This window comes from Tripterygium wilfordii, chromosome 4 (assembly GCF_013401445.1).
Source record: "Tripterygium wilfordii isolate XIE 37 chromosome 4, ASM1340144v1, whole genome shotgun sequence".
NCBI classification, from domain to species: Eukaryota; Viridiplantae; Streptophyta; class Magnoliopsida; order Celastrales; family Celastraceae; genus Tripterygium; species Tripterygium wilfordii.
In genome coordinates, this window is record NC_052235.1 from 14,931,088 (window position 1) to 14,945,811 (window position 14,724).

Below are 14,724 nucleotides of genomic sequence, written 5' to 3' on the forward strand. Positions count from 1 at the left end.
TAAACACCAATACTTGATTACATATATTAAAAAACAACAACAAACAATGAAGACACAAACAACCCTAAATATTATTTTCCCTTACATGAAGACACACAACCCTATATTATTTTTCCCTTACATGAACATTTAGGCACAAAAGAAGCAGATAAGCTGGAGAATGGAGATAACACAAACTATCTAATGACCACTTGAAATGAAAAAAGAAAAAGAAAAAAACAAGGAGTGATTCATGCCCCCCAAAATGAACAGATGGTGATGATGGTGAAAAGTAAGTCCAACCGCAAACATGTTAGAAATTCATGGCTTTGATTGATCATTATCGAATTATAAGTCATTTCCAGAACAGAAAAACAATGCAACAGAGAAATATACAAAACTGTTTCTTTTTTAAAATTTGATTGTAAGAGGTGTATATTTCTCTACCTTTACAACTGTTCATTTGACTTGAAGGTTCGAGAAAGTGTCAGTATACTCATTTGTCAGAAGCTCCACTGTGCATTGCAAAATCCTGCACTCAAATAAATCAACCCAAATGTTACTAAATTTCAGATGTTGGAACCCTTTCCAATCTGGAAGTCTGGTAGTCCAATTCGAAAGTAAAATAAGGAACCAGATGTTTACCCGAAACAAAAGGTAGTACGAGTTCTTTATCATTATCAATACTTTGATCCGAAAGCAAGAGTTCCGAAGAGCTACAACTTCTTCCCTTTTGACATCCATTCAGCAAACTTGTCGAGGATCACAGGCCATGCGGCGTTTGTAACATAGTTATCAAGACCAGGAAAATCAACCTGCGAACAAGAAAGCCTAGAAGGGATACTCATTGATGCACAACTGAAAGCCAAATACAAGTTATCCTTAATTTCTAGCCATATTTTAATACAAAGTTCAATAACCATCCATTGCATTTAACTTTTGGCCAAATAACACCAGACATTGCCACTATCTACAAGTGCAAAACCAACTGCCGCTATCATCTTTTGAAGGGCAAAAGACGTGGACGACAGGATGGATAAAGGGAATAGCCATCAAACAAATTATCTAACTGATAGGATCATCGGGCCAGCCCCTCTCACGCATAACCAAGGCCCAACCGACACCCAACATATGGGCCGGCTGTACCAAGGCCCCAGTGGGCTAAGCCCCCTGAAAACCTTGGATACTAGTGAGAGGAGAGCCCTCACTTATCTATTGCACTTCCCCACTCACCCTAACCGATGTGGGATACTTATCAAAGCCCACCCCTTCAAGACCAACGCCCACGTTGGTCAAGCACCCTGGCTGGCCCCTCCGAAGCCAGTCGGGCCGAAGCCACACTTCGAATGGGCAGGGGTTCGGCCTCTAGCCTACTGAGCCCCCATCGAATATCTGAACTCCGTGGGTCAAGCACCAAGGCTGGCCACTCCGCAGGTGCGGCCCCAAGTTGAGGGCCAGCAGCGTCCCCCCACATGGCAGGAACGAAGGCTCCGATACCTTTGATAGGATCATCGGGCCAGCCCCTCTCACGCATAACCAAGGCCCAACCGACACCCAACATATGGGCCGGCTGTACCAAGGCCCCAGTGGGCTAAGCCCCCTGAAAACCTTGGATACTAGTGAGAGGAGAGCCCTCACTTATCTATTGCACTTCCCCACTCACCCTAACCGATGTGGGATACTTATCAAATTTGATAAGTATCCCACATCGGTTAGGGTGAGTGGGGAAGTGCAATAGATAAGTGAGGGCTCTCCTCTCACTAGTATCCAAGGTTTTCAGGGGGCTTAGCCCACTGGGGCCTTGGTACAGCCGGCCCATATGTTGGGTGTCGGTTGGGCCTTGGTTATGCGTGAGAGGGGCTGGCCCGATGATCCTATCAAAGGTATCGGAGCCTTCGTTCCTGCCATGTGGGGGGACGCTGCTGGCCCTCAACTTGGGGCCGCACCTGCGGAGTGGCCAGCCTTGGTGCTTGACCCACGGAGTTCAGATATTCGATGGGGGCTCAGTAGGCTAGAGGCCGAACCCCTGCCCATTCGAAGTGTGGCTTCGGCCCGACTGGCTTCGGAGGGGCCAGCCAGGGTGCTTGACCAACGTGGGCGTTGGTCTTGAAGGGGTGGGCTTTGATAAGTATCCCACATCGGTTAGGGTGAGTGGGGAAGTGCAATAGATAAGTGAGGGCTCTCCTCTCACTAGTATCCAAGGTTTTCAGGGGGCTTAGCCCACTGGGGCCTTGGTACAGCCGGCCCATATGTTGGGTGTCGGTTGGGCCTTGGTTATGCGTGAGAGGGGCTGGCCCGATGATCCTATCACTAACCTCGTTGAAAAATTGAAGAAAATTGATCCATTGATCGCGGGTTATAGCCTTGTATTCACTCTGGATCTGCCAGAAAACTGAACGTAAATCACTTGCCATAGATAAATATAACAGATCGGATCTAGTCAATGTCAATAACATCTAAAAACAAGATATGGTGTCGTGATTGGGACTCACCTTTAGATACTGGATTAAAAGATCAACAGGGTCAGGGAATCGAGGCTGAAGAACAAGAGCCAGCAATTTACAAATGCTATCAATATCAACGGTTCTTTGCCACTCCTCTGAAAATTCATGAAAAAACATGACAATTAAACACAAAGAGGGTGAGAGTCAGTGAGGGAGAGCTTGAGTTTGCTTGGAGAAATAAGAATGGACATCCTATCAACACTGAGCTCACCTGTTAGGTTGAAATTAAAGGCATAAGAATAGAAATCCTCAAAACCTGCTGCAAACTTCACTTTTCAATACGCAAAACACAAAAAATCAGTAGCATCTTATAGTGCACAGTTTTATGCAGAATAAAACCTCAATTACTGTTCAACAAAAATTTCAATACCTCTACGCCCAATTGTGAAACTGCCTCCTGTAATTTTTCAAGAGTGTCAACTCGAAGAGTTCTCAAACCCCTTCGCCACTCATCCTGAAGATAATCATGGTATCATTGATCATGACTCTTTGGATTTATGACATTCAAAACCAAAAGGTTACTCCAAACAAGAATGAGCTTAATCAAACTATGTAATTTTACAGGATGATAAGAAAATAGTGGAGAGTGGAGACATGGGCTTTGATAATGTGGAAACATAGAGAACTACAAAACAACTTGTTAATTAGTTCAAAGAAGATAGTTATATCATAAAAATAGTGGAGTTAAAAGTCTTTCTCGAGGTTTTGAAAGAAGTTTCCATGTCACAGGGTTATCCTCACTCTAATCCTCACTAAGCCTCTCTGAAAACATACCATTGTTTATAAAAAAAATTCTAGAAAAAATGCAGGCAAGGATCCTTACACAGTTGTAATACTCTAGGAACTCTGCACTAGAGCCAATGAAAACAACTGGTGTCATCCCTCGAAGCATCTCAAAACTTGACACTAACTCAATACTTTAACGACTAGTTCCAGAGGTTTGAAGAGGGCATCCAAACAATATTATTTTTAAAACTATAACCATAACTCAATATCTGCTCTAATTTGATTTTATCGTTTGCAGCAGGCTAAGATATAAATAGTATATTATCTTAATAGGCTCTTCTGCCATCCAGAGCAGTTGCTCGTTATGGCTATAGTAATCTTTCTCATTAATTTAGTAGACGCAACTGCTTTGTTCTTTCTGATTCTATATGCGCCCAACTCCCCTACATACCTTAGCCCTTAGGTATGAATGATGCAGTACATTCTAAAACACCGCAAACTAAACCAACTGGATAAAACAGATAACAGCTGAGTACAAATTTTCTATGGTGTGGTAGATGAAGAAATACCAGTAATAAAGATTAAAGAACAAAAATGGCCATGTGTCAGCTCACCCGGGAGAAATAACCCTGTTTTTCAGCGTTCATTATCCTGAAATACGGAAACGATCAGTGCTATACGTAAATCATAATGAAAGAAAGAACCCAGCTGTATGTTTAGTTTTATGCCGAATATAACTTACCATGCAAGCACTAGCATCCTAACATCAGTGAGGTCCACTCCTATATCCAAACATAAGGCCTCAATTCCTTCTGGGCTGTTTGAGAAAAGATAAGGCCATGAGGAACTCTTAACACTCCCATTTATCATCATTAGTTCACATTGACATGTTATACATCAACTTCAAGGCGACTAGTATAGAAAAAAAGAGAGTCTACAATGCTACATCACACTTGCAGGGTTTGGAACAGGCTGATGTACTGTTAGCCTCACCTCGACAATGCCGACATTTTAATAAACCATATGTTTTACTTTCCCACCCAGTCGCAATTTGTTGGCAGGTTCTGTTTATGTTAACCTCGTAAGTTAGTTAGCAGACTTGCTTATTGATTTCACAGCCGCATGCTAATTAGACAGATTTAATTTAAGTTAAAACAGGATCTAAATGAAAAAATACTGAAAAGACAAGCGAGACAAATTAACCATGATGAGGCAACAAGAATACAATGAGAACAATCTCACTAAAACTTGAGTAGAGAACAATTAAATGGACAGGAACTTTCATTTGTAAACGGAATTAATAGACCAGGGTCACTGTGGAAATAATGTGCCGGCATTGGAATATTAGTAGCACGAAAAAGTGCTCTCAGAGTAAAAACATGCTGAAAGAATACTATTACCAATAAGCCAAAGTGAGTTGTTGCAGAAACTATGTCAGAAATGGAGAATTTTACATTCGATACAATCAGAATAACAGAATAAAGCTCAAGCCAGATGCAAAAACTGGACAGTAGATAAAAAATGTTGGCTTTGGCCATTCGTGAATCACGTCTAACTTTGTTAATATTTCTATCAGAAGCCAGCCAAAAATCAGCTCAAGTATTTGTTTTGATTTTTTTAAAACAAAATGCGATGACGAATGATAATACTACTAATAATATTGTTGATATAAGTGACTTGTAATAGTAGTTAACTGAAGTAAAACTTGGAAGCTGCAATAAAGGGTCAAAATGTCCTAAGAATTTAATTGATTAACAACAAATCACATAATGATGGTTATGACGACTTAAACACAAGTCACTTATAAACAAACAGAACCACAATAAACCAAATTTAGAAGTATCAGGAAAACGGATCTTGCCAACAGTATAAAGTCATAAAAGGAGACTGCATAAACTTACTCGATCAAGCCTGAAGTACTATTTGCATATGAATCAAATAGGTTATCTATTCCTTCCACCGTTCTTCTTCTTGTTTTAGCTGGTCGTAAAGAACACATATTGTTAGACCACACACTTATGCACATATACCAGACATTATTATCATTGAAGGAATGGCAAACATATTTAAAATAATGAGTTCTTCAGTGAAAGGTCAGCTTCACATATCAGAAACACATCTTTTAGCAACCTTATCCCTTTGTTTCCTCCGTTCATGTATGGCCATTTAAAACTTCAACATTTTGAGCCCATTTTTCACAATAAGTGGTTTATTACAGTACATTTTGAACTTCTGCTGAGAGCTTTTCATTACAATTCATCTTAAACCCAAACAAGATCTTGGCGAAATCAGAAACAGCTAAACTGTGAATCTAAGTGATTTTGTACACAATATATATTATTTTATTGAGCCTTAACATTAAATAATTCTTCTGTACCTAACAAGCGGTGCTTGGAAGATTGGCAGTGTCCAACATATGGACAATGCCTTTCCCTGCTCTCTTACTGTCTTGAAGCAATTCTGTGTCAATCATAGTGATTCCAGACAAGTCTTTTGGACACAACAACCATGAACACATCCTTAGCAGAGTCGACTTCGAGTAACCCTTACCTCATCAAAATGACTTACTACAACACAATTTTCTGATATAAAATATCATCAGTAGAGATTTCATGTATTAGATAATGAAAGGGCAACCTTGAGGGAAATAAATTCATAACATTGATGTGAAACTTGCAACAAACATCACCCTTGCTTTGGCCATTCGGTAGAATAGCAAAAAGAATTTCTTCTTATAATTTGAATGAAGCGCTGAGGACAAGCAAAATTATTCTTCCCGCCAAGGTTTACACTAGCTACAATAATCACCAAAAAAAACAGAGAACAAACCATGAAGTTGAGTCCCTTTAAGTCAATGCTTCATCTGTACAAACCACAAAGCTATGAGAAACTGACAGATTTCCAAGAAATCTCTCAACCATGATCTCGTGAAATCTCACTACCCTTTTCTTCCCCAAATGAATATAAAAAGTCAGGCAGAGACAGCATGCCACAAGGTGGACCAGAACACATGGCATGTGAATTCTAATCGCCGAAATAATTAACAGAATGGACAATGTTTCAGTTTGTTATTTCCCTATACAGCCTTATAATTAAGAAGTAAAACCCGAATTCCAAAAACCTGCCCAAACAAGATTGACCCGTGTATGGCACACATTGCAGATCAGTGCATTTAAATTAATTTATTGGGGCAACAGGGTCTCTCTATGAATCGTATTGATGGTATCAAAAATTATGAACATAAGTGATGTTGACAGTGACAATAAGCAAAAGAGCATGATTCAAGTCTTTGATCAGGATAATACGAGTTTTAAAATGTCATAATTCAGTTTCTCGAAAATAATCTTTTCCCCCATCAATTCCAGTATATCATATAATCATGCTTATCTGTCAAAGACTTCAATTTTTCTCTCTTTTTGGATTTTGTTTTCCGACCCATTTCTTGGCAACCAAACATGGTATATTTTATCCTTAGTGTCACCACCAAGAAAAAAAAAGTTTGATCATTAGCGGAGATATCAAAACCCCATAACTTTTCTTCTCTCCTATTTTTTTTTTTTTCTGGCGATTTCTCCATTAGCAAATCCAAAAAGAAAATGAAATAATGCAGAAAGAAAACAACAATTCAACCAAATTAACTCAGCCAAGAAGTAGATTAGTCTTTAAAATAAGCATTTAGCATGCTTCTTTACTGAAACATCTAATCGCTTGAATTTTTTTTTCTTGCGGTTTCTTGAGTACCAAACAGAAACCCACATCCAAAAAAGGCAAGATAGAAAACGAAAAGGAATGAAACAGTACCAGGAGGACTGTCAGGCAACATATCTCCCAGATGAGACCTTCTGGGGACCGATTTCCTCCTCATTGTAGTAACTGTCGCTGTCACAATAAACCCAAAAATTTCAATGACCTAAATCCAAATATTCAACAAGAAGTGATTCAACTAGAAAAAAGAAACTCACTAGTTAGAATTTTGAATCTTCCAGTATGTAGTTTTTCTGCAACGAGTATGGAAAAATGTGAACGACAGAGGAGGGAGGGAGGGAGGGAGGGAGGGAGGGAGGGAGGTTTTAGAGTGTCTTATAACGAAGACGGAGAAAGGTTCGTCGCTTAAACGGTGCGTTGTGATTGTGTTTTGTCTCTTTCAACAAATGCGCGCGCTTGACAACTTCAAGGGACACGCCACGAGAATATGGGCCTTGGCCCAAATTCAAATTTTTTTAAAAAATTAGTAAAAATTGACTTGGCCCAAATTACATAATACAGCCCAAATGTTAATTCATAAGTGGGCTGGGCCGAAGTCGATTGAGTTGACTTGTTAGTCTAAGAGCCAGTTCTCTGCTATTTTAGGGTTTCCATTGTTGGGGTCTCACATCGGCAGCTGCAGCCTCGCCTCTTCGGAGTCTCGAACAGCGAAAATGGTGACGTTCCACTTATTCCCCTCTCATCTGTATTACAATCTGTGTTTGTACGTTTTGTTCTTTACTTGTGCATTCGCGCAATTCTGATTGAGATTCACTTGTTTTGTAGCCGTCGCACAAGACCTTCAGGATCAAGAAGAAGCTCGCGAAGAAGATGAGGCAGAACAGGCCCATCCCTCACTGGATCCGTATGAGGACTGACAACACCATCAGGTACTTCGATCGCGCTATATTTAAGTTTTTGGTTAAGTGAAAGATATTTTGGTGACTCTGTGTGCTGATACTGGATTTTTTTTTTATTATATGCAGGTACAATGCCAAGCGCAGGCACTGGCGCCGCACCAAGCTAGGGTTCTAAGGTGGAGATGAGCCCATTTGAGTTCAAATTTTAGAATGTTATTTCAGTTTATTATGCAAGAATTGAGATGTTTATTTGATTTTGGGGACTCCTTTGGAGTTTATTTAGAAGTGTTTTTGGTGACTTGGTTTTTGGATTGTAGCCCATCTTTTTGTGTCAACAAATGTCTTTGACTTGTTTTAGCTTAATTTGATTCGTCTTTCATGTTAAAGTATTGTATGCTTTCTTTATGTTTCGTGTCCTGTTTTTTGCTGTTTGATTTCTTCATTTTTTTCAGTTGCATGTTTGTTTCTGATTTTGATATGGGCATGCTGTGGATGATTTGGGAAGTATTTGCTAGCTCTGACAATCATTCGAATAGGTTTTGTTACTATAGATAAGCAATAGGATGGAACTTATCAAATCTTGAAATGAAGATTGTATGAATAAGTCTTTTGGGGCTAAATGCCTGATTAGGTTGTTGGGGATGGCATATTTGTAGTACATACTTTCAAGGTATAGACTATAGAGCAAAAGATAATACTAGGTGTTCTCTGGTCTGGTGCAGTAGGCGCGTAGATGGTGGGTTGATATTCCGACTATTTTTTGGTTACTAGAGAAGTAGTTAATATAAGTCATACTTGTTCTGGTGCTAATATGTGCACGTAGAGGATGATGTAATGTGCTCAAAATAATTAAGTATTGTGTTTAAAGGAAGCTATATTGTTAGTTGCCTAGCTCATTGGAGTAATGCCTACTGATGGGAGACAAGGGTGAGTTATGAATATGATGCAAGAGGAGTGTTGACTGCACTCGTCTGTTTCATTTCTTGTGACTGATGAGCATAATTTCCAATGTCTCTGCTGCCTTGGCATTCGAGTGTTCTACGGAACTTGAGCAGTCATCTTGTGATTTGGCAGTGTTTTGGCAGGAGTGCACTTGGTCATCCGTACTTGTAGAGTAAATGCCAGCTTTATATTTCAAACATTGAGAATTAGATCGGAACGTACAGGGATTTTTTATATGTATGTTCACAGGTTGATGGTCTGGCTAATGTGTTGTTTATTTCCTACTCATAATGCATGTTCATATTTCATAAAAATAGTCATTTGAGTGATTTTCAACTACTTGGGGTATAGCATGAGCTGCACCTCGAGCTAGCTGGTGTTCACTCTTGCACGCGATGTTTGTATTTGCCATTAAAGATGCTTCATGTGGTTTCACATCCTCTCGGAGATGCCTAATTTTCCCTTAACAGGTTATTTTCAATTTATATACTTTCCCCATGTTTTAATGGAATTTCTGTGCCATTCAATTCAAATCTAAGATACGCTAATGATGGTGTTGGCTTGGTAATAAAATGTATGATAATTATATACTCTCTCATCGTTCAATTCTCTCTGGAGGTATGAGTTCACATGTTGGTTTCCTGCTTGTCTGACTTGCTGCGTTTCCGGCTTGTCTGACTTGCTGCTTAGTTTGTGGGTTGATAGTTGCTGCAGGTCCCATTGAACAAAAAAATTTAAATGGAAGTCAATTTGTGACTCCTAGGTCAATTTCAAATTTCGGGCCGCATCTCCATTGAGAAATATGTTTTCCATCGAATCGAATCTTAAGTGTACATATTTAACCCATTCAATTTTCAATTGAGTCACTTTTTCTGATCTTATATTTGTATTTTTCCAGTGAAGCATAATTTATCTATATAATTTATCAATGCAAGACCTTTTTTAAAAAAGAAAAAGAAAAAGAAAAATAGATTATTTCTATATTACATTCTGTATTTACTAAAGAGGCCAATAAATTGGGACGAAACTCCTCTGACTCTGAGTCCTCTCAATTTCAAGAAGACAGTGCAGAATGAAACATTGTACAAAACAGAAACCATTTGTAAACCGGGAAGGGTGGGAAGCCACAAAGCCTCAACAAACCTACCCTAATTGTTTGACCCACCCTTCACTCTTTTCCCCCAGTTTTTTGTTATAAAACTAAACAATCTTTCAATACACAGGTTCTGTCTTCATCAAGGAACAGCAAATCTCATTCTACCTCTTCTCTTCTCGTTGGGTTGTCCTATGGACTAACAGGAAGCCTGAAGGAATAGGCTTCCTTGTTGCTAACTAAGAAGAGAGGAGAAAGAGAGCTCTCTTTCTTTCTTTCTTCTTTGGTGGGATTTTTGCCTTTCTGTTTTCATTTTCAGCCATGGCTGAAATCTTGGAGCAGATAAAAAATGAGACTGTTGATCTTGTAAGCACTCTAATTACTAAAAATCCAAATGCTTAAATTGATTGAAATGGTGAAATTTGTTTTCTTTAATTGTTCTGGCATTGGCATTTTCTAAAATGGGGAGTTTTTGTTTTTGCAGGAGAGAATCCCTGTTGAGGAGGTATTTGAGCAGTTGAAATGTACAAGGGAGGGATTGACAGAAGATGAAGGGAGCAAGAGGATCCAAATCTTTGGACCCAACAAGCTTGAGGAGAAAAAGGAGAGTAAATTTCTCAAGTTTTTGGGTTTTATGTGGAATCCTCTGTCATGGGTCATGGAGTGTGCTGCTATCATGGCCATTGTTTTGGCCAATGGAGGAGGGAAACCCCCGGACTGGCAGGACTTTGTTGGTATTGTCGTGTTGCTTATCATTAACTCCACCATCAGCTTCATTGAAGAAAACAATGCAGGCAATGCTGCAGCTGCTTTGATGGCTGGTCTTGCCCCCAAAACCAAGGTGATGATTTGGTCCCATATCTGTAATCTAGATACTTTGCTTTTCATTCAATCCAGAATGTGTCTCATTTTGTTTGTCAATGGTGAATGATGCTTCAGGTATTGAGGGATGGAAAATGGAGAGAGCAAGAAGCAGCAATTTTGGTCCCAGGAGATGTTATTAGCATCAAGTTGGGAGATATCATCCCTGCTGATGCTCGTCTATTGGAAGGAGATCCTCTCAAGATCGATCAATCTGCGCTCACTGGTGAGTCTCTTCCTGTCACAAAGAACCCAGGAGATGGGATTTTCTCCGGCTCCACCTGCAAGCAAGGTGAGATTGAGGCTGTTGTTATCGCTACTGGTGTTCATACCTTCTTCGGTAAGGCAGCTCACCTCGTTGACAGCACTAACAATGTTGGCCACTTCCAAAAGGTTTTGCACGACTCATTTTTTTTGGCACCATACGTGAAATTAATGAATGTATGATTGTAATAAATCATGGGTTTATGTATAATTTTTTGGTCAGGTGTTGACAGCGATTGGAAACTTCTGCATCTGCTCAATTGGTGTGGGAATGCTTATCGAGATTATTGTTATGTACCCAATTCAGCAAAGGAGATACAGAGATGGTATTGACAACCTTTTGGTGCTTCTCATTGGTGGTATTCCAATTGCCATGCCCACAGTTTTGTCTGTGACTATGGCTATTGGGTCTCACCGCCTTTCAGAGCAAGGTGCCATCACCAAGAGGATGACAGCCATTGAAGAAATGGCAGGTATGGATGTCCTCTGCAGTGACAAGACCGGAACTCTCACCCTCAACAAGCTCACTGTTGACAACACCCTCATTGAGGTTGGTGACTTGCGTGATAATACTTCGACCAAATAAAAAACAACGAAACAACAAAGACGGACAGGCTATGTGATATGACTTAATATCCTATATTTCCTGCAGGTTTTTGCCAAGGATATGGACAAGGATACCGTTCTATTGCTTGCAGCCAGGGCATCCAGGGTTGAAAACCAAGATGCCATTGATGCTTCGATTGTTGGGATGTTGGGAGATCCCAAGGAGGTATACATTTGAATAGCCTCTTTCAAATGAGAAGAATCAAGTAGTCCTCTTTGATTCTAAATATCAGGTATTAATGGATGTGGGTGTTTAAACTTTGCTTTATTTTGAGTGTTATAGGCCAGAGCAGGAATCACTGAGGTTCATTTCTTTCCCTTCAACCCTGTTGACAAGCGCACTGCAATCACTTATTATGACAGCAATGGAAACTGGCACAGAGTCAGCAAGGGTGCTCCTGAGCAGGTAATGCTTTCTCCCATTCATACCAGTTTGTGGTTTCTTTGATTATATACATTATTATGTAATCTTGATTACTGACTACGCCAATCATGTGCTAGATTATCGATCTTTGCGACCTCAAGGGAGAGTCAAGGAAGAAGGCTCATGAAATCATTGATAACTTTGCCAACCGTGGCCTTCGATCTTTGGGAGTTTCCCGTCAGGTAAGTACTTGTTTATTATGCTTTCAGTGTATTTATCTGTTATGGTCAAATTCCTACTGAACGGATTTGGATATATCTTCTCTCTTCATTACAGACAATCCCTGAGAAAAACAAGGACAGTGCCGGAGGACCATGGGAGTTTGTGGGTCTCTTGCCTCTCTTTGACCCTCCAAGGCATGACAGTGCGGAGACTATCCGCCGAGCGCTTGACCTTGGCGTCAATGTGAAGATGATCACTGGTGATCAGCTTGCCATTGGTAAAGAGACTGGCCGTAGGCTTGGCATGGGCACCAACATGTATCCCTCTTCTTCGCTTCTCGGTAAGGATGAGTCCATTGCCTCCATCCCAATCGATGAGCTCATTGAGAAGGCCGATGGATTTGCTGGAGTATTCCCAGGTAATAGGGTTATCTACTTTGATATTGCCTTGGGGTAGTGTTCGGAAAATTTTCTTAGTATGCTTCTTCATTTTTGGTATTGTGTAGAGCACAAATATGAGATTGTGAAGAGGCTTCAAGAGAGGAAGCATATTTGTGGTATGACCGGAGATGGTGTGAATGATGCACCAGCACTGAAAAAGGCAGACATTGGTATTGCAGTGGCAGATGCAACTGATGCAGCTAGGGGTGCTTCAGACATTGTCTTGACAGAGCCGGGATTGAGTGTGATCGTTAGCGCTGTGTTGACAAGCAGAGCCATCTTCCAGAGGATGAAGAATTACACAATCTATGCTGTTTCCATCACAATCCGTATTGTGTTGGGATTCATGCTCGTCGCTCTTCTCTGGAAGTTTGACTTCTCACCATTCATGGTCCTCATCATTGCCATCCTCAATGATGGTACCATCATGACCATCTCAAAGGACAGAGTGAAGCCATCTCCAATTCCTGATTCATGGAAGCTCAAGGAAATCTTTGCCACTGGCATTGTCCTTGGAACCTACATGGCTCTCATCACCGTGCTTTTCTTCTATCTTGTTCATGACACCGACTTCTTCACTGTAAGCATGTCACTGTAAATGTCCATAAAATTGAGGTATCAAACTACGAACATACGCTAAAGGCTATATTCACAGGATAAATTCGGTGTAAGGCCAATCAAGGATAACGCAGATGAGCTTACAGCTGCTCTCTACCTTCAAGTGAGCATCATCAGTCAAGCACTCATCTTTGTTACCAGGTCAAGGAGCTGGTCTTTTGTCGAACGCCCAGGTTTCTTGCTCCTCGGTGCCTTCATCGCAGCACAGCTGGTTAGTTCCGCTTTCTTTATAAGAAACGTTTGATTATTGGTCTCATTTTTTTCCCTTTCAGTTGACATTCTATCATTCTAACTTGAGTACTTGTTAAACAAAAGGTGGCTACTGTAATTGCTGTGTATGCAAGCTGGGGATTCGCTAGGATCCAAGGCATCGGCTGGGGATGGGCAGCGATCATCTGGGTTTTCAGCATTATCACATACATGCCACTTGATGTTCTCAAGTTCATCATTCGCTACGCGCTGAATGGCAGGGCATGGGATAACCTGCTCCAGAGCAAGGTCTGTAAACAAATTAATTTTTATAGCTTTGTTTGCTGATTTAGTATGTCCTCACTGCAATTGACTTTCTGCTTTCACAATGTAGACTGCTTTCACAACCAAGAAAGACTATGGAAAGGGAGAGAGGGAGGCTCAATGGGCCTTGGCTCAGCGCACGCTTCACGGCCTCCAGCCACCGGAAACCTTGTTTAATGACAAGACCAGTTATGGGGAGTTGTCTGAGCTTGCTGACCAGGCCAAGAGACGTGCAGAAGTAGCCAGGTAGAATACTATAACTAATGCTTGAGCAAGCCAGAACTTCAATATTGGTATTCAGTGTCAATGACATTGTTTGTAGTCAATCACTTGCGGATAACCTAGTTGGTCTACAGTGTCTGAGGTTGGGGGTTCGAACCAACCAAATCGTGGTTTCCTAAGCTTGTCCCACTTTCGGGCCTTTATCCACATTAATTTTGGGTCAGTCTTAAATGTCACTAACGTGGTGCGAAATATTCTGGCAGCCTGAGTTTTTGTTCCAATTTTGCAGGCTCAGGGAGCTTCACACATTGAAGGGGCATGTTGAGTCAGTGGTGAAGCTAAAGGGATTGGACATTGAGACCATACAACAACATTACACAGTCTAAATTCTGAAAGGACATTCCCAGCGATGAAACAAAGAGTTGATCAAGCAAAAATCACCATAGGCAGCCAAGATGGAAATGGAGATTACAAAATATATATATACAAAAGTAGAAAAAAGAAAAAGAACAAAAATATGAATGATCTAATTAATTTCGGATCAGGTTTTTTTTTTTTTTTAGAACTTTTTTTTTTTTCATTTTTAGTTGAGGAATAAATAATCAAATGAATGAGATTTGTTGTTCATTTTGAGATTCAAAGAACAATCATTGAATTTGAATGAATGACAGGAGAAGATAAATATATATTATATTATTTTTATTTTATATTGAATCGAGTTTAGGCCTATATTGAATCTCCGAAGAGAAAACTTGTATGATATCAC

At 40.2% G+C, this 14,724-nt stretch overlaps 3 protein-coding genes across 3 annotated transcripts; 2 read left to right on the plus strand and 1 right to left on the minus strand.

The window, feature by feature from the left end:
• Positions 1-290: 290 nt before the first annotated feature.
• LOC119997602 (DCN1-like protein 5) lies at positions 291-7,233 on the minus strand. The gene is made up of 11 exons (XM_038844739.1): positions 7,172-7,233; positions 7,011-7,088; positions 5,111-5,189; positions 3,952-4,026; positions 3,824-3,860; positions 2,854-2,937; positions 2,695-2,749; positions 2,472-2,578; positions 2,295-2,360; positions 625-794; positions 291-511 (listed from the first exon to the last, which is right to left on the minus strand). The coding sequence occupies exons 2-10, from the start codon at positions 7,072-7,074 to the stop codon at positions 696-698; spliced, it is 666 nt and encodes a 221-aa protein (XP_038700667.1). The 5' UTR covers positions 7,075-7,088; positions 7,172-7,233; the 3' UTR covers positions 291-511; positions 625-695.
• A 270-nt stretch (positions 7,234-7,503) lies between these two features.
• On the plus strand, positions 7,504-8,199 carry LOC119997604 (60S ribosomal protein L39). Its single transcript, XM_038844740.1, has 3 exons — positions 7,504-7,630; positions 7,740-7,843; positions 7,940-8,199. The coding sequence occupies exons 1-3, from the start codon at positions 7,628-7,630 to the stop codon at positions 7,986-7,988; spliced, it is 156 nt and encodes a 51-aa protein (XP_038700668.1). The 5' UTR covers positions 7,504-7,627; the 3' UTR covers positions 7,989-8,199.
• Positions 8,200-9,840: 1,641 nt separating this feature from the next.
• On the plus strand, positions 9,841-14,496 carry LOC119997605 (ATPase 8, plasma membrane-type-like). The gene is made up of 13 exons (XM_038844741.1): positions 9,841-10,214; positions 10,333-10,689; positions 10,788-11,102; positions 11,197-11,523; positions 11,626-11,745; positions 11,863-11,985; positions 12,081-12,185; positions 12,280-12,583; positions 12,671-13,185; positions 13,261-13,434; positions 13,539-13,721; positions 13,807-13,982; positions 14,248-14,496. Exons 1-13 carry the CDS (start codon positions 10,170-10,172, stop codon positions 14,342-14,344), a joined length of 2,841 nt encoding a protein of 946 aa, XP_038700669.1. The 5' UTR covers positions 9,841-10,169; the 3' UTR covers positions 14,345-14,496.
• The last annotated feature ends 228 nt before the right edge of the window (positions 14,497-14,724 follow it).

What these genes read in the sequence shown, in the direction of transcription:
- LOC119997604 (XM_038844740.1), top strand. An exon ending in AGGACTGACAACACCATCAG is followed by an intron (nt 7,844 to 7,939) that starts GTACTTCGATCG and finishes TATTATATGCAG; the next exon opens with GTACAATGCCAAGCGCAGGC.
- LOC119997602 (XM_038844739.1), bottom strand. Translation starts at nt 7,074, where the DNA reads ATGAGGAGGAAATCGGTCCCCAGAAGGTCTCATCTGGGAGATATGTTG. An exon ending in AACAGGGTTATTTCTCCCGG is followed by an intron (nt 2,938 to 3,823) that starts GTGAGCTGACAC and finishes GATTATCTTCAG; the next exon opens with GATGAGTGGCGAAGGGGTTT. An exon ending in CTTTAATTTCAACCTAACAG is followed by an intron (nt 2,579 to 2,694) that starts GTGAGCTCAGTG and finishes ATGAATTTTCAG; the next exon opens with AGGAGTGGCAAAGAACCGTT.
- LOC119997605 (XM_038844741.1), top strand. Translation starts at nt 10,170, where the DNA reads ATGGCTGAAATCTTGGAGCAGATAAAAAATGAGACTGTTGATCTT. An exon ending in GTCTTGCCCCCAAAACCAAG is followed by an intron (nt 10,690 to 10,787) that starts GTGATGATTTGG and finishes ATGATGCTTCAG; the next exon opens with GTATTGAGGGATGGAAAATG. An exon ending in ATGACACCGACTTCTTCACT is followed by an intron (nt 13,186 to 13,260) that starts GTAAGCATGTCA and finishes CTATATTCACAG; the next exon opens with GATAAATTCGGTGTAAGGCC.